General features: G+C 43.9%; 1 protein-coding gene across 2 annotated transcripts in view; it reads left to right on the top strand.

The window, feature by feature from the left end:
- The window catches only part of SGK2 (serum/glucocorticoid regulated kinase 2), a 55,702-nt gene extending 47,452 nt beyond the window's left edge, over nt 1-8,250 (top strand). For both annotated transcript variants that reach the window (XM_040330491.1, XM_040330490.1), the window contains exons 11-12: nt 4,078-4,167; nt 7,188-8,250. In XM_040330491.1, coding sequence (XP_040186425.1) covers nt 4,078-4,167; nt 7,188-7,385 — 288 coding nt within the window. In that variant the 3' untranslated portion in view covers nt 7,386-8,250. The remainder of the gene's footprint in view (nt 1-4,077; nt 4,168-7,187) is intronic.
- Nucleotides 8,251-19,001: the final 10,751 nt, after the last annotated feature.

Raw genomic sequence — 19,001 nt, 5'->3', positions numbered from 1 at the left:
ATACTGAGTGGTCATCCTTGAACACCCATATTTCTTTTGCTCTTCTATTTTTTAGTTTGATTTGTGGGATAGGGTGTAACCTCAGCACACTGAACATTTATGAAATGATTTAGAGCAGTATAGCATCAATATTGCATAACAGTGTATTGGCAGGTGACCTCTTGAAACAGTTTCCTCTGACTCTGGGGTCCCTGTGCCCCATAGTTTCAGTATAGGATCTGCAGGCTCTTAGAACACAGGTTGCTATGCAGCAGAATAAGGGAAAGGGTTGGCAGCCTTGGCACTGTTTTGGAATTTCAAGCCCCATAAGGCATAACTCCTGACTCACAGCCATAGGCATAACTCCCAGTCGCAGAGGCATGATGGGATTTGTATTTTCACCTACAAGGTTACTGATGGTGCCTACTCTTGTATTCAAAGCCAAAACTTTTTTTTTGTTTTGGATAGATTCGTTGATTTTTAAAACCTGTCAGATTGTGTCCCATTGGCGAGAATTACCTTCACTTCCTCTGTTAGACACAACAGGAAGTAAGAGGAAATATCTCCAAAATAAGCAAAACCCCCTCTCTAACCAGCCATAATGCTATACAAACTTCTTTTAAGTTACAAAAAAACATGTAATATGAGGAAACATCTAAACATCCCATTTAATTCCCTCTCAAATCAGGGAGGTCCTTGCACTACATAGTTGATGGTAGATCTAGAGGACGGTAGATGGCATTGTGTATGGCCAGCTTTAGACAGTATAGTATGCTATATAATTCAATTGTATAGGGTATGGTCAGCTTTAGACAGTTGCCACCAGAACAGGTATCCCAGTGGAAAATGCCCCCTATTTGTGTTCTGGTGAACACTTAAATATTTTGGCCCAGATTCACAAAGCACTTACGCCGACGTATAACACGTTACGCCGACGTAAGTGCCAATGTGCGCTGGGGTATTTGTGTGGCAGACCCACGAACCAACATGCGCCTAAAAACAGGCTACACCCCACCGACGTAGCTTGCACACGCCGGCGTAGGGTGGGCGCACATCTGGGCTGGGCGCATGGTGCTGCTCCCATTGATTAGCCATTCAAACATGCAAATGAGGGAAATACGCCGTTTCACGAACGTGCGTGTGCCTGGCGCATGCTACGCGAGATGCGCGTAAGTTGTACATCCGGCGTAAAGTTATTCCCATAAATGAGGTGCAACCCGGCAACAGACATGCACAGGTCTGCACCAGGGAACACAAGCCGGCGTATTGTGCGTTGGACGTGTGTCTGGCTGGGCGTACGTTGTTATGTTCACGGCGTACGAGGTGATCCGGCGTAGCTTAGGCAGTTGTGCCGGCGTGGTTGTGAGCAGGCGCAGTGGGGTGCTGTGCATGCGTCTACGTCACGGCGGATGCGCAGTTCGTGATACGTACCTGTCTGGCGCTCGGCCCATTTGCATGGGGTCACGCCCACTTCCACCTACGCCAGCGTGCGCCTTCGAAACCAACGCCACGCTGGCGCAGCGTTGGGAGCACTGGCTTGCTGAATGCAATGCATGCCTCTCCGTGCTACGTTGGCATGCCGTACGGTGTGTGCGATACGGTGGCGTAATGTGCGCCATGCTCTCTGTGAATCTGGGCCTATTTTTTTTCCTACCATTTTCTTTCCCAGTGGCAATGGTCACTGGGACAAATAGAAGGGTAAATCCTTTCCTGGTTTTCAAGTCACGGTAACTAAACACTGGTGCACTGGTGCTTAGTTTCAGCATAGAATATTATTTTCCTACTCCCCAGCCTGAAAAAAACACTATTATTTTGCTGTTCTTCGTTGGCACAACAGCAGACTTACAAAAGAAGCACTTTTTTTGGGGGGTTGAGTTTGTAACAAAGAGCCTTTTACACAACCAGCACACCTCTTTGGTCCTGGTATGCATCAGGTTATGAAGAGCCTTGATACACAACTCTCTGGGTTATTCATTAATCTTTACTTTGGGACAGTTAAGACTGTGGCTTAGCATAGTAATCCACTGCTTAGGAGTCATATAAATCCAAAACTATTAGAATCATATGACAAATTCTCTGGGAGAACATGTGCCCAAGCAAAACTCTAGGTCCCGAGCTCAAAAACTGCCCTATGTCTATGTCCTATCTGAGGAGGACTGGAAACATTTGGCCTGGGGGGGGGGGGTCAAATACAATAAACTAGCTCTTTTGTGGTAGAAACTGATTTCTGTGGGCTAAAGAAAGCATGTCATTCAATACAGAAAGCTTGGTGATATTACACAACAAGAAAAAATTTCCATTCTGCTCCTTTGAATTTTCTTTTCACGTTGGTCAAACATGAACGTCAATTTGACCCAACTAACAATTACAAAAGATGAAATATTAAAACAAGAAAACATTTAAACTAAATCCTACTAGTGTATGGCCACCTTAACCGCCGTTTAAGTACTATGGCTGGAAGGGAGCAGCGCCAATGCAGGTGGATGTACCTGTTCGACCTCCTGCATCGTCTGCTAATGCATGCTCTCACATACAGGGATTGGTGACCCGCTATGTCCACCAGACACGAACGATCAAGCCTCGTACACACGACTGAGGAACTCGACGGGCGAAACACATCGTTTTCCTCGTCGAGTTCCTTGTTAGGCTGTCGAGGAACTTGACAAGGCAATTTTCTCCATTCCCGTCGAGGAAATAGAGAACTTGCTCTCTTTTTGGCTAGTCGAGTTTCAGTTTCCTCGACGAAAATGTACACACGACCGGTTTCCTCGGCAAAAAAATATCTCCCAGCAAGTTTCTTGCTGGTTTTTGCCGAGAAACCCGGTCGTGTGTACGAGGCCTTACTGATCGTTGTACCGGCCCACTGTGATCTGCCCTGGTACCATGTGAAAACTCCTGTGTATCCACTTCCCCCGAAAAGAAAAAAATGACACAGGGTTGTCAATGCAAGCCCTATCCATTGTTATGTGGCAGCATTCTGTTCTTGCGATCATCTTTTCATGCATTGAATTGTAGTAGAAAGGTGAATGCCAACACTTCACACGCTTTGTGTGAAGCTAGTACAGCTATTTCATATGGGTCTGGCAGTGGAACAAGGCAATCGGAGCATGGAAGAAATTTATGGATTAGAGGTAGACATATGCATGGCCGAAAAATGTGTTAGTTTTCGTTTTAATCGAAAATCCAGAAATTCGAAAATAAGAATAAAAATTCAAAAGAACGAAAATCCGAAAATAAAACGAAAACCTGAAAATCAGAAATAATAACTAACTAATAATAACTTAACCATTACAAAACTATTAAATTATAGGTATTGAAATCCTTTAAAATTTGTTAGTGAACGTAACGAATACAAATTTATCGGAAGTTACAAATTATCTGAAATAACGAATACCGTATCTAAACAAATGGAATGTAACAAATTACTTTTTATTATTATTTATTCGCTCTGTTCCATTCGTTTAGAGGCAGCATTCGTTATTTCAGATAAATTCGTATTTAATAGTTATTATTTATTTTCAGGTTTTCGAACTAACTAATAACTAACTATTAAATTATAGGCATTGGAATTTCCTTTCAAATTTGGCTCTTGGTGAAAGTATCAAATACGATTCGTTTTTATTTTCGTTCTTTTGAATTTTCATTCTTATTTTCAAATTTCAGAATTTTTGAATATTCCGAAAAATTTGTTAAATGGGTTTTTGTTCATTCGTATCTTTCCGAATTAAGGAAACAAATTGCACATGTCTAAGTAGAGGATGATCATTGGGCATGCTGTAAATCAAACGTTTCACTTGTCCTAGTATGGGGAATGTAAAGGCTTGAACACAGGCGCATTGACATACTATGAAAAAACTGGTTACCGTACTTTAAAGACCTATATTATTTGAGCAATACAATGGCAACCTCAGTGTACTGAAGTAGATCTAGTATGAACAGGAAAGGCATATTAGTGACCCTAGGCATAACTCAGTGTTATTTCTAAGAACCCTTCACATATTGATGAGTGCCGAGCTTGCAGTGTGGTAATATAACACAACTTAAATATTTCATATAAAGTGTATCTTGTTCTAATGAAAATTTTTATTTTTTCTGCAGCTGGAGATCAAGAATCATGTCTTCTTCAGTCCCATTAATTGGGAAGATCTGTATCAAAAGAAGATTCCCCCGCCTTATAACCCCAACGTGGTGAGTGAATGTAATCCTGCAATATCTAATGAATCTTTTTTGAAGATGGTTGGTCTTAGTACATCTTCACACTTGCTGTGGTAATGCATGCACTGCAATACGCTATATGATCTTTAAGGTGCACTGTGTTATTTCGAATGGGTCCCAGTGCTGGAGAAATCATGCATTGTGGCATGCTGTAATGCAGGTGGGCTGTGCCAACATGTTACAACAGTAAAACACAACATGCAGAGACTTAAACTGTAGCATAGAGCAGGGCTCAAAATTTCAAGTCCTGAGCTACTAGCCAGGCCTCAAGAGTTACTCGCCACCAGTTGCCCCACATAATTCATACACTGCCCTGCGCCTAATTGCACCCGTAAACACGCCCTCGTAGATTATCTCATGGAATGACAATGTTTTATGCAGAATCAAGTTACAAAATTCAATATTACCAACAACAACTTTAACAAAATGGGACAGGGCACTGGGGGCAGACCAGAGGGACAGGGCACTGGGGGCAGACCAGAGGGACAGGGCACTGGGGGCAGACCAGAGGGACAGGGCACTGGAACTGGGTCTCTTCCCCATTCTTTTGCTGTCTCCTCTGCAACTCCCATCCATCCTCTCTCTCTCTCCCATTCATCTCATCATCAGGAGCCTGTGTGTGCGGCTCCACGCTTGCATGTCCCCACTTCCCCCTTTTATTCAGGCTGGCAGAGAGGAGAGGAGCTGCAGCACAGCGGGAGGGAGTACAATCCAGCGCTGAGATCCACACAACTGCACAGCCATTGACACCATAGCACAGCCCACACTGACAGCGCACAGCACACATTGAGACCAGTCTGTTCACAGTGCTCAGGCTAAACTGTTGGACACTTACATAGAGCACAAGGAGAAGAAAACTGCACAAACTAGAAGGCTGCCGCTCTCATGTCAGGGCAACTTTCAGTGAGCGCTGCGCCGGAGTGGTAATTTTTGCAATTCTCCACCTCACTCATTACTTTCTGCTCTCCAGCTACATTGGTCGGGGCCCGGGGGAGGGGGGGCAGGCTCAAAGAGGTCATACTGTTAGGTCCCATGGCTTAATGAGAATTGTAAGGAGAGCACCTGTGTACAGGCATACCCCGCTTTAAGTACACTCACTTTACATACACTCGCGAGTAAGGACATACCCGTGAGTGTATGTAAAGTGCCTTACAAGTACTGTACAGACATTTTGCAGCCGCAGTAGAAGGAGCTGAAGCTCCGAGAGCATGGCCCGCCCTGTTCCCGGGTGCCCCTGACACCCCCACTACAGCCCCTGGAACCCTTAACTACAGCTTCTGACACCCCCACTACAGCCGCTGAGACCTTAACTACAGTCCCTGACCCCCCACTACAGCCCCTGAGACCTTAACTACAGTCCCTGACCCCCCACTACACCCTAGAAGTTAAAAAAGGTATTGTTTCACTTTAAGTACATTTTCGTTTTACATACATGCTCTGGTCCCATTGTGTACTTAAAAGTGGGGTATGCCTGTACTGCTCTGCCTGTGTGCGGCTCACCAGACTACTTTTCCCGAGCATGCGTCTTTCCTCTTCAGCCACCAATCTCATCGGGACTCTAAGTGTAGGCACAGATTGAAGGAAGATTGGTCATGCAGCCCTGTCATCACTCGCCCCCAGCTTAAATCCACTCGCCAAATGCTAGTAGGCGAGTGGAAATTTTGAGGGCTGGCATAGAGTACACTTGTATAGAGAAGTAAACAGGGGTCTACTTATCAATCAAAAAATTCAGCTCCAGAATCCATACAAAAATCCAGAGAGTTTATTGATTAAAATGTAAAGTATAACAAAATGCTAAAAAAAATGTTTTATTTGTTTTGGATGGAGTGGAGAGGGATTAGAACACCTGCCATATTTTATTTCCATCTGTGCCCGCATTGGGCCCCTTTTACACGGGCGTTCCGTATGTCCGTTTTTCTTCTGTCTGTTGATGGATGAAGACCGGACACCAATGTACTGTATTTTTTATGTGCAAGTGGATGTTAGTGGATGACGGACCATCAGTCGGCTTCATCGGTTAACCGTTGACAACGGTCCTTCGGACTGTTCTCATCGGATGGACTGATCGTGTGTACGCGGCCTTAGAGGACTAGTGTTTACAGAGAGTGGGGAGTGTGCAGACAGAGGATGTGTCACTTGCTGGTGTTCTGTTGAATAGTGCCCACTATCGAAAAATGCCTGCTCGGGCTGCGCATGTGCAATACGGAACGGCACAATAGCTGATTTCCCGATCAGCTGTTGTGACAGCGTGATGGCACATGCGCAGTATGTTTGAGATAATAGCCGACAAGCGAAGAGGGAGAGAATTATTCTCCCTCGCACTTGCAGGGCATGTTCAGTATTGTGAAGGGCGTTTTTTTTGTGTTGATGGGTGGGATCAGTGCTTTGCAGGGCATATTTAGCTGGGTAGCAGAGCGGGGCCCTGAGGATAGGGTTGGTGACCACTACTTTAGAAGACAGGGGGAAGTAACAGAACAACAACCTGTGAAACACGGAGCAGTCCTAAGCAATCAATCCCTGCTCCACTGATTTCAGAGGAGCTAAACTAAATTTGCCTAGCAGCCTACGCTATACTAGGAGGGTGCTACATCTAGTAAACACCCAGCACTTGAATACATTCTAAATCACCTTTGTAGACATAACTGAGCCCTATTGACAAAAAAATGTAGGTTACAAAATGAGTTGAGTTAAACAGTGACCTATGGAAATAGGTATATGATCTTTATATCTGTGTTTTTCCAAAAAGGACTAAAAATAAAGATCTGTGGTATAGCAGTTAAGATATAGGGATTGTGAGTGCAAAATCTGGTGCACCTCTGGATAGAAACCAATCCGCTTCCAGGTTTTATTATCAAAGCTTAATTGAACAAGCTGAAGTTAGAAGCTGATTGGCTACCATGTACAGCTGCACCAGATTAGGAAATCAACCCCATAAAGTTAATCAGCTGAAAAAATGTTAAGTAAATAAAATGGTCAAACCCTTCTCCTTCCAGGCTGGTCCAGCTGATCTACGTCACTTTGATCCAGAATTTACACAGGAGGCCGTGTCGAATTCTCTGAGCCGCACACCCGACCTAGCCCTCTGCAGTTCCAGTTGCTCAAATGCTTTTTATGGCTTTTCCTATGCGCAAAGCGAGGATGACTTTTTGAATGGAGATAATCATGGAAACAATGATTTTATAGGACAATAAATAATTCCATTTGGATGAACGAACAAACAACTCCACACTCCCATCGGCAGATGAAATGAACGATAAGTCCTAAAGATTGGTGCATGGGTCCTTTGATGTGTAATGCAGACCAATCTTGAACCATTATATTGACTGATGGACAAAGATGAAGGAAGACAAGTGTTTGTAAGCTCAAAGTCTTATTGTTGATCAATTTAATAAGTACTGTATAATTAACAGGAGCAAGTGGCTTCTCATTTTGACTTCACTGTAAATAGTGCACCCAAGCCATGTCATCCTCTTTGCTACTGATGAGGTTTAATGTGGCTCCTCTATTAAGGACTCACCTACCAACTATAAGGAATCTGCTACAGCAGTTTTGAAGGCCTCAAGTTGGCTTTTATCTGAGACATACTCAACACAATCACTTTCTCATAGATCTGTGAAGTTAGTCCACGTATTGTGGGGTCTGTGGTGTCCAAGGGCATAGTGGCTGCTGTACCTTACTCTGCTACTTTACCTACCGTCAAGTGCCATCGTATCAATCTCATATATTCTCCATAGCGTCTTTTGTCAATGCCAGTGGAAGACAAGCCTAACTCTAGCTGTTCCTAAACACGTTTCCACCCACCTATCTTGCATACCCTGTATAAAAAAATGATCTGTGTATTTACCTATATTTACTCAGTCATGTGATCCAGCATCTTCAGCTCCCCTGTGTCAGTGAGTGGCTGCTGCAGGGGAGAAGGCAGCAGCGCCGACAATGCCTAGACCATGGGAGTTTATGGTTGACAATATGACTTCGAGAAATTCACAGCCATTGTTGAGAGCACCTTTACACAGGAGAGGCGGAGCTGCTGAATCATGTGTCTAGGCTGGCCCAGATAAAAAAAAAAAAAAGGTAATTTAGGATTTAAACAGGGTATGTATCAATCCCACTGCAGCGCACCTTAAGTAGGAGCTGCTTACTAGGGGGCACCCTCAAGGGCCACCGACAGCCTCCTCATCTCTCCGTCTCCATCTTCCACCCAACTGCTCCTGCAGCCCATTTACTGAGGATTGGCTGGGGCCCTCATCAATGCTTCAGGCAGCTCCTCCTTAACTTTGTCCTCTACTTCTGGAAGCTTCTCCAAGGTTCCAGAAAGCAGGGGGAGTTACCAGAGATGCTGCTTGCTAAGTCATCCAGCCTCCCTGACTCACTCAGCCCTGACCCAGATTTAACCCAGGCCTGGCTTTCAGCTGGGCCAAATATTCTTATACTAACATCTCACCTATTCTAGCACACTAAAGGGTGCTACACCACATATTCTCCATATAATCTTTCGTCAATGCCAATGGAAGAAAAAGCTAACTCTAACTGTTCCCCCTCTCCTACATATCCTGTATAAAAAAAATAATAATAAAAAAAAATCTGTCTACTTACCTCTAATTCACTCTGGTCTGGTCAGGTGATTCAGTCGGTCCAGCTTGCTTGTGTCGGTTCCTGCAGGGGAGAGGAGGGAGCACCGACAACGGCTGGGCCATGGGAGTCTATGGATGACATCATGACTCTGGGAATTCACAGCCATTGTTGAGCACTGCCTTCCACAGGGGTGAAGGAGCTGCTGAATCATGTGACCGGACTGGACCTGACTAAACAAAGAAATGCATACAGATTATTTTAAAACAGGATAAGCAATGTTGGTGTGGCGGTCTCCCCCGCTGAGCTATTGTTTTGACAGGGGGACTGCCCACCCCCCACCCACCAGAACACGCTGATCAGCGCTCACAGCCATTGGCTGCAAGCAATGATGGAATTCTGGTTTTCCAGCATGACCATTTGATTAAAGCCAGTCGTTAGACCAGCTTCAGTGTAATGTACACACAGGCCGAATGTCTGCCAGTCTATTGAACCAGCCGATATTCAGGCCCATGTGTACCAGCCTTTAGACCAGTGGTTCTCAACCTCAGTCCTCAAGTACCCCTAACAGGCCACGTTTCTCTTTTGGGAGAAAAAAAAAATAGCAAAATACCAAGCCATTGACTCTGAATTAAAGCGGGGGTTCACCCTAGAATAAAAAACACATTTTTTTTTTTTATTCTATCATAAAATTCGGCATCGTAGCGCGAGCTACAGTATGCCGGTCTTACATTTTTTATCCCCGTACTCACTGTTTAATCCGACCTAGACGATTCCGTCTGCCCACGGGGAATGGGCGTTCCAATCCAGACGGAAGGTGATTGAAGGCCGGCTCTGGCGCGTCACGCTTCTCCGGAAATAGCCGAAATAGGCTTGGCTCTTCACGGCGCCTGCGCATAGCCTGTGCGCAGGCGCCGTGAAGAGCCGAGACCTACTCCAGCTGTCTTCGGGGAGCGTGACGTGCCAGAGTCGGCCGTCAATCACCCTCCCTCTTGCTAGGAACGCCCATTCCCCGCGGCAGACGGAATCGTCTATGTACGATTAAACAGTGAGTACGGGGTTAAAAAATGTAAGACCGGCATACTGTAGCTCGCGCTACGATGCCGAATTTTATGCTGAAATGTTGTTCAGCAGGGTGAACCACCGCTTTAAGGCACCCGTGCAAGATAAAGGAAAACCTGAAAACATGGCCTGTTGGGGGTACTTGAGGACCAAGGTTTAGAACCACTTGCTTTAGACAGATCAAAATTCAACCAGTTCAGCTTTGATCCATGTATGGCCTTCTCTGTACAACTTCTATCAGAAGCTGGGAAAACTTAAGTCGATCAGCGCCTGAAACTTTATACAAACTGGAGAGAAAGCGTGCCGTCTCTACCTAATAAACACATCGGGATGCGTCTCCCATTTCTGCAATAAGTGGTAAACAAAAAAGCATTCATGAATGAGCGTTCGCACAGGCCCTCCAAGGGTCATCAGCCAGCTAATGGTCACTATGACACTGCGCCTTATACGCTATAATATTTTATTTACCACTCAATCAAGTAATTCTGCCTGTAGCTTCTTGTTCTACAATACACGTGTCTATAACTAGACTAAATAAATCCATTTACAGACATTTACATGCTCAAAAAATAAATGAAAAATAAATATATGTTCACAGTTCTCTGTTGTTCTAAAAAAAAATACCATTTGTTAGTGTCTTGTCATCAGTTAATCTAAAATTCTTTTAAAAAAAATATTGTGATAGAATTACAATGCCTACAGGCATGATAGTAAAGACAATGGCCCGGATTCAGATAGAATTGTCTATCTATCGGCGGGCGTAGCGTATCGCAGATACGTTACGCCGCCGTAAATTAGGGCGCAAGTTCCGTATTCAGAAAGAACTTGCGCCCTATGTTACGGCGGCGTAACGTATGTGTGTCGGCGTAAGCCCGCCTAATTCAAATGTGGATGATGTGGGCGTGTTTTATTAAAATTACATGTGACCCCGCGTAATTGACGTTTTTTACGAACAGCGCATGCGCCGTTCGTGAAAAAATCCCAGTGCGCATGCTCGAAATTACGCCGCAAATCGTCAATGCTTTAGACGTGAACGTAACTTACGTACAGCCCTATTCGTGAATGACTTACGCAAACGACGTAAAATTTTCAAAATTCAACGCGGGAACGACGTCCATACTTAACATAGGATACCCCTCATATAGCAGGGGTATATTTACGCCGGAAAAAAACGAACGCAAACGACGCAAAAAAATGCGCTGGGAGGACGTACGTTTCTGAATCGGCGTATCTACCTAATTAGCATATTCCTTGCGTAAATATACGGAAGCACCACCTAGCGGCCAGCGTAAATATGCAGCCTAAGATACGACACTTACGCCGGTCGGATCTTAAGGAAATCTATGCGTAACTGATTCTATGAATCAGTCGCATAGTTACGACCCCGCACACTCAGAGTTACGACGCCGTCGTATCTCCTTTCTGAATCCGGGCCAACGGATATAAAACTTACTAAAAACACATTATCATATGGTTAAAATCTACTGCAGAATCCAAATGTAAATGGCATCAGGCACAACGGCTGATTGACTTTGTCAGGTCTATGGCTTGATTCATACAGACTTCATCTTGTATAAGAGCAGTGTGAACAGCAGAGGTTTCAGTAAGCTTTGTTGAAGCTTCTAAACTACCTTTCTTCTCCAGTTAGTAAATGTTGAACAGAGATTCTAATGGGAGTGCTGATTGTTACTTTAAACAAGCTGCTAGCAGGCTTCAGCACCACTTGAAGCTTGCCAAAAGTCCGCTAGAAGCTTGTTTAAAGTCGCAATCAGCACTCCAATTAAAATTTGTGTGTAACATTTCCAAACAGGAGCTGAAGGGTGTTTTTAAGGCTTAGAAAAAGTAGCTTGAGGCTTGCCCAAATTGTATTATTATTACAGGTACTTATATTTCACTGCCAATTTACCCATGCAGACACAGGGAGAACATGGCAAACTCCAGACAGGTAGTGTCATGGTTGGGATTCAAACCAGTAACCTTAGTGTGTTGCTAGGCAGAAGTGCTAACCACTACACCACTGTGCATCATAAAAGCTTGCTGTTCACTCTGCTCTTGGACCCCTTTCACACTGAGGCTCTTTGAAGGCACTATAACGCAAAAAATAGCGCCTGCAAAGCGCCCTGAAAGAGCCGCTACTGCGGGGATATGCAATTAGCGGACCTCCAGATGTTACAGAACTACAAATCCCATGAGGCATAGCAAGACTCTGACACCCAGAGGCAGAAGCATGATGGGACTTGTAGTTTTGCAACAGCTGGAGGTCCACTAATTGCATATCCCTGCGCTACTGTATCTCCAACATGAAAGCCCAGAGGGCTTTCACACTGGAGCGGTGCGCTAGCAGGACGGTAAAAAAAAGTCCTGCTAGCCGCATCTTTGGAGCGGTAAGGAGCGGTGTGTTTACCGCTCCTCCACCGCTCCTGCTCATTGAAATGAATGAGGGCCAAGGGCCGCTGCATCAACGATTTGCGGGTGGTTTTAACCCTGTTTCGGATGCTAGCAGGGGTTAAAAGCGCCCTGCTAGCAGCCGAATAGCGCCACCAAATTTACGGTAAATAGCGGCACTTTACCGCCGACGCACCCAACGCCGCAGTGTGAAAGGGGCCTTATACAAGCTGAAAAAAAGAGGTGACTAAAGCGCTAGCCAATACTAACAAAGTGAGGGTGAAAAAATACAAACAAACTAAATATAAATTAATGCAGCTCAAATCTGAATTGTACTAACAACAAATATAGGAAATGAATAAAGGAAATGATGAGCGCAAAAATATAAATAAATGGTGCCAATACCACATCAAAATGTGAATGATAAGTGACAATTTAAACAGTGAATGTGATCCTCCTAGGTAGAGGGCCTGACATAAACACACAAACGCCACTAAACTAGTGGTGGCTGGGGTGTGCAATCAAGGGTAATAATGAACAGTGTCCAATAAGTGATAATGAAAATCTTGATAAATATAATGTCCCAAAATGGCAAAACAATTGCAGTGATTCCTATGTGAAATATGGAAGCGATGTGCTATATCTCTTATAGAATGATGAAAACATCCACACGACAGGTGGGCTCACAATGCGCTTACCTCCCCCATAATGGGTAATCAGCCTTAGAAATCCTCAAATGGAAAGCCTGCAGTTCGATCTCCTCTCCCAATGGATGGTCTGCGATGTCCAAGCACTCTCTCCAGAGACGTGTCCTTCCCACTGAATACAGGTTCCTAGGCTTCACAAAGATGGCCGCGCCGTATCCATATAATTGCCAGGGATATCAACAGAAAAAAGCTCCCATAGTGAAGAATTTCCCAAAAGGGATTTATTTATAATTCAAACGAGGCATTTTAGACGTAACCGGAAGTGACGCGGCATCTCGTTTGAAACATCGCTGCTTGTCGTCACACGTTGCTGGATTTTTATTTTCAATTTTCCATGTTTGGACTATCTTTTTATCTATTGTTTGAATTATAAATAAATCCCTTTTGGGAAATTCTTCACTATGGGAGCTTTTTTCTGTTGATATCCCTGGCAATTATATGGATACGGCGCGGCCATCTTTGTGAAGCCTAGGAACCTGTATTCAGTGGGAAGGACACGTCTCTGGAGAGAGTGCTTGGACATCGCAGACCATCCATTGGGAGAGGAGATCGAACTGCAGGCTTTCCATTTAAGGATTTCTAAGGCTGATTACCCATTATGGGGGAGGTAAGCGCATTGTGAGCCCACCTGTCGTGTGGATGTTTTCATCATTCTATAAGAGATATAGCACATCGCTTCCATATTTCACATAGGAATCACTGCAATTGTTTTGCCATTTTGGGACATTATATTTATCAAGATTTTCATTATCACTTATTGGACACTGTTCATTATTACCCTTGATTGCACACCCCAGCCACCACTAGTTTAGTGGCGTTTGTGTGTTTATGTCAGGCCCTCTACCTAGGAGGATCACATTCACTGTTTAAATTGTCACTTATCATTCACATTTTGATGTGGTATTGGCACCATTTATTTATATTTTTGCGCTCATCATTTCCTTTATTCATTTATACAAGCTGAAGCCCCTGTATAATAGAGCTTTCTTTTGGTGGTATTGGACCACCTTGGTTTTTTGTTTTTGTTTTTCACTATAAGCAACAACAAAAAATAATCGAATTTCTTCATAAATTTAGGCCAATATGTATTCTGCTACATATTTTTGTAAAACAAATCTCAATAAGCCTGTATTAATTGCTTTGCGCAAAAGTTACAGTGTCTACAAGCTATGGGATAGTTTTTTTACTAGTAATGATGGCGATCAACGACTTATAGCGGGATTGCGATATTGCGGAGGACATTCTGACACTTTTTGGGGACCAGCGACACTAATACAGTGATCAGTGCTAAAAATATGCACTGTCACTGTATTAATGACACTGGCTGGGAAGGGGTTTAACAGCAGAGGCAATCAATGGATTAACTGTGTGCCTAGCCAGTGTTTTTGTGTACTGTAGGAGGTGCTATTACTAGGGGAAGAGATGGGAATTTATTCCCTGCTTTGCAGGGACACAAACTCCATCCCTTCCTTCCTGTCAGAATGGCAATCTTCCTTGTTTACATAGGGAGATCGCAGTTCTGTGTCTCTGCCCAACTATCGGAGGGTGCCGGAAAATATCGAGTACTGTGCACCCGCCTATTGGTTTCCGCCTGCGTATAATCACAGCGGAAGCGAACCGCCGCCGTGCATGTGTACAATATATATATATCTATATCGTATTTATCGGGGTATAGCGCGCTCCCGCATATAGTGTGCACCCCTAAAGTTTCCCGAATTCCTGTGGAAAAAAGTTTTTTGTACATACAGTTTTGGTGTCTTGCGCGGCGTCCATCGGCAGCCTCGTCAGGGCCGGCGTCCGTCTGCGGCTTCGGGTGTCCTCTTCGTCGGGTCCGGTGTCCTTCTGCGGCGTCCTCCCCGCTCGTTTCCCCGCGCCGAGTTTGAATACTGCGCCGACATATACCGAGCGCAGTACACTCGTGTATCGTCGGCCAGGCTCGGCAACTCTCGCGCTGACGTCCTGTACGCTCAGGACGTCAGCGCGAGAGGCGCCGAGACTGCCCGAAGATACACGAGTGTACTGCGCTCGGTATATGTCGGCGCAGTATTCAAACTCGGCGCGGGAAAGCGGGTATCGGCGTATACCGCGCACCCACGATTTTGCCCTGATTTTCAGGGAAAAATAGTGCGCGGTATACGCCGATAAATACGGTACATATATACAGTTGAAACTTGGATTATGAGCATAATCCGTTCCAGGAGTATGCTTGTAATCCAAAGTACTTGCATATTAAAGCGAGTTTTCCCACTAAAGTCAATGGAAACTAAAATTATTTGTTCCGTATTGACTTCAATGGGATGCAATACTGAATGCGGCCAGAGGTGGGGGGCACCAGAGAGCGCCGAAAACGGACGAAAAGGCCAGAGGACACTTTGGCTTGTTTCCTGCGCCCCCATACCTCAGGCCAAATGAGGTACTGCAGGCCAATGTTTGGCTTTTCTCAGCTCCTGCGCCCCCCGTACCTCAGGCCAAATGAGGGGCAGCAAGAATTTTTTCAGCTCTGCTCGGCTTGTGCCCTGTACCTCAGGCCAAATGAGGTACTGCAGGCCTATTTAGCTTGAATTCTGCTCGTCTTGCGAGTCAACACTCGCAAACCGAGTCGCTTGCAAATCAAAACGCTCTCAAACCAAGTTACTCTTAAACCGAGGTGCCGCTGTGTATGCATATATATATATATATATATATATAAATATATACACACACACACACGTGATCTGGTGCACAGGTGCCACCAGTAAAACTGCTATAGAATGGCCCTAAAGTGGTTAAGAAGATTGCCCCTCTCTATTTGTCCTGTTTAACAATATCATTGAAAGTGAAAGTAAAAGAAAATCCCAAATTGTGGGTTGGCCCCTGAAAATTAATAGAGAGGAAATCTTCCAATGGGGACACTAGTTCTGGGGACCCCAAAAAAATTCCCTTCATTTGCAGGGATTTCCTCTCACTTCCTGTTTAGATATGGGGCAGGAAGTGAAGCGAAATCTCTGCAATGGGACACAGATGGGAAAAAAAAAACCTGACAGGGGTTATAATCCTCCCTTACACTATCCAAAAAAAGAAATAGTTTTGCCTATAGTTCTATTTTAAGTTAGAAGGAAATGTGCTTTGTCAATGTTCTCTATATTTCTGCTCCCCCCCCCCCCCCCCCGTTATAACACTGCCACTTTCCTTGTCACTGCCATTTTAAGTGCATATTCCCACATTTAATAGCCACGTATCATCTCTCACTGTACATAAGAGTAATGTAAGTGAATAAAGACGTTGAGCAAAACTGCCATTCCAGACCAATGGGGTAAAATTGAATGTTCTCAGGCTGGTTTCTCTAAAGGTCGAATAATATTCGTTCATAAAAAAAAAGTGGTTCAAAAAAATAAAGCATCATCAGCAGCTCGATTAAGCTGATGATTATATGAAATACATACTTTTTTTTTTTTCCTATGATCTTTAGCTCCATCTAGTGGCCATAATGTTGTATTTTAGCCTGTTAAATGTTTCCCTATTCACATACTATGTACATTTATGTATCAGCATACATGGACAAATAGCTATTTGACTTTTTTTTTATAAATACACCCCTAAGTTGTAGCTAATAAACTACAAGTCCATAGAAGCACTGAGAATGATTTTAGAAGATTTTCCATACTGCTATATGATGTATTTTTATAAACTAAGGCCTGGATTCTCGTACGAGTTACGCCGGCGTATCTCCAGATACACCGTCGTAACTCCGAGTCCGAGCCGTCGTATCTATGCGCCTGATTCTTAGAATCAGTTACGCATAGATTTCTATTAGATCCGACCGGCGTAAGTCTCTTACGCCATCGGATCTTAACTGCATATTTACGCTGGCCGCTAGGGGCGTGTACGCTGATTTACGCCTAGAAATATGTAAATCAGCTAGATACGCCAATTCACGAACGTACGCCCGGCCGTCGCATTACAGATACGCCGTTTACGTTAGGCTTTTCCCGGCGTAAAGTTACCCCTGCTATATGAGGTGTAGTTGCGGCGTACCAATGTTAAGTATGGACGTCGTTCCCGCGTCGATTTTTTAAAATTTTACGTCGTTTGTGTAAGGGCTCTTTCACACGTCCGCTCAGTTTTTTAGATCATTTTTTTTTTTCATCAGTTGATCCATTTTTTCATTCGTTTTCCGTCCGTTTACATCCGTTTCCGATCCGTTAACGTCCGTTTTTCGTCCGTTTTTTTTTTTTTTTGGGGGCTTTTTACATATTTTGATGAAAAACGGATGTTAGCGGATCGGATGGTAAACGGATCGACCGCTAACGTCCGTTTTTCGTCCGTTCCGTTTTTTTTGACAGAAGAAAAATAGGGTTTTCTTCCGTTCAAAAAAAAACGGAGCTTAACGGAGACGGATGTTAACGGACGTTAGCGGATTCTCATCCGCTAACGGACGCTAACCCATAGGAAAGCATTGCGGTCCGTTAACGGACGTCCAAAAAACGGACGAACGGAACGGACATGTGAAAGAGCCCTAAGTCATTCGCAAATAGGGCTGGGCGTCATTTCACGTTCACGTCGAAAGCATTGGCTTCTTGCGGGTTAATTTGGAGCATGCGCACTGGGATACTTTCACGCGCCGTTCGTAAAAAGCTTCATTTACTCGGGTCACATAAAATTTACATAAAACACGCCCACAACTACCACATTTGAATTAGGCGGGCTTACGCCGGCCTATTTACTCTACGCCGCCGCAACTTTCGTTTGAGAATACGGCACTTGCCTGTAAAAGTTGTGGAGGCGTAACGTAAATAGGATACGTTACGCCCGCACAAAGATACGCCATTCTACGTGAATCCGGGCCTAAGCGTTTAGAAACAAATACAGACTGAACAGGGTGTATTAATCTGATTGATTCCAGTTCACAGTTCTCTACATGGACAACATTGTCATTCTGCAGTCTCCGCTTTGTCTTTTCCTTGAATGTGTTACTATTTATCATTGCTAACAGCAAGGGTAATAGAATGGGGGGGGGGGGGGGCGCGGGGCAGATTTTACCAGGTATGGAAAGCTGTATAAAAAAAAATAACCTTCATTATGTATGTAGCACATACCCTGCCAGTAATAATTCTCAGCGCTCTACAGATGCCATATTTTCCCATACATCCTGGTTTTAGAATTGTATAATGTATAATGGATTGTATTTCACACTTATTTTAGTAAAGAACTTATGTCCACAATAGTTTGTATTGTTTGTTATATTCAAATTACTGTATGCTTTATTATTTTCAACATGCACAATGATTAAAGGCCAAGTCAACTCCAGCCAAAGTTTTTTTTAGATTTTGATAGAGTGATTTGTGGAGGTTATAAGTGTTGGCTGCTTGTCTTTAAGGCTTCATTTCCATGGACCTTTTTGAACGTTTTTACAGCCACTTTTCTGAGCTTTTTTTGCAGCTTAAAAACGGCTCTCCATGTTAGTCATGCCCACCATGACGTTTTTGAGCTGTAGATGGCTGAGCCGTTTTTAAGCTGCAAAAAAATAAGGATAAGTGCGTTCTGAAGCTCCAGCCTTAGAGCTTTAAAAACGCCAGACGTTAAAAAACGCAAAAAAACCACAAAAAAATGCTCAAAAAACGCTCAAACACGCGTAAAAATGCTAAAAAACGCTGCCGCTGCGTTTTTGAGTTCCAGCTAAAAAAAAAAATGGACAGGCGTTTTTAAGCTGTAAAAAAGGCTAAACAAAGTGGCTGTAAAAACGTCCATGGAAATGAAGCCGCTTTTTTTACAGCTTAAAAACGCCTGTCCATGTTTTTTTTTATTTTTTATTTTTATTGTTTTATTTTTTTGAGCTGGAGCTCAAAAATGCAGCAGTAGCGGTTTTTAGCGTTTTTACACGTTTTTGCGCGTTTTTTAACGTCTGGCGTTTTTACAGTTCTAACGCTGGAGCTTCAGAACGCACTGGTCCTGGATTTTTTTTGCAGCTTAAAAACGACTCAGCCATCTACAGCTCAAAAACTTCATGGTGGGCACGAGGCCATAGACTAACATTGAGAGCCGTTTTTAAGCTGCAAAAAACGCTCAGAAAAGTGGCTGTAAAAACGTCCATGGAAATGAAGCCTT

The sequence above is a fragment of the Rana temporaria genome, chromosome 12, assembly GCF_905171775.1.
Source record: "Rana temporaria chromosome 12, aRanTem1.1, whole genome shotgun sequence".
NCBI classification, from domain to species: Eukaryota; Metazoa; Chordata; class Amphibia; order Anura; family Ranidae; genus Rana; species Rana temporaria.
The sequence above is the reverse complement of the archived record's forward strand: the minus strand, read 5'-3'. Positions and strand labels throughout refer to the sequence as shown.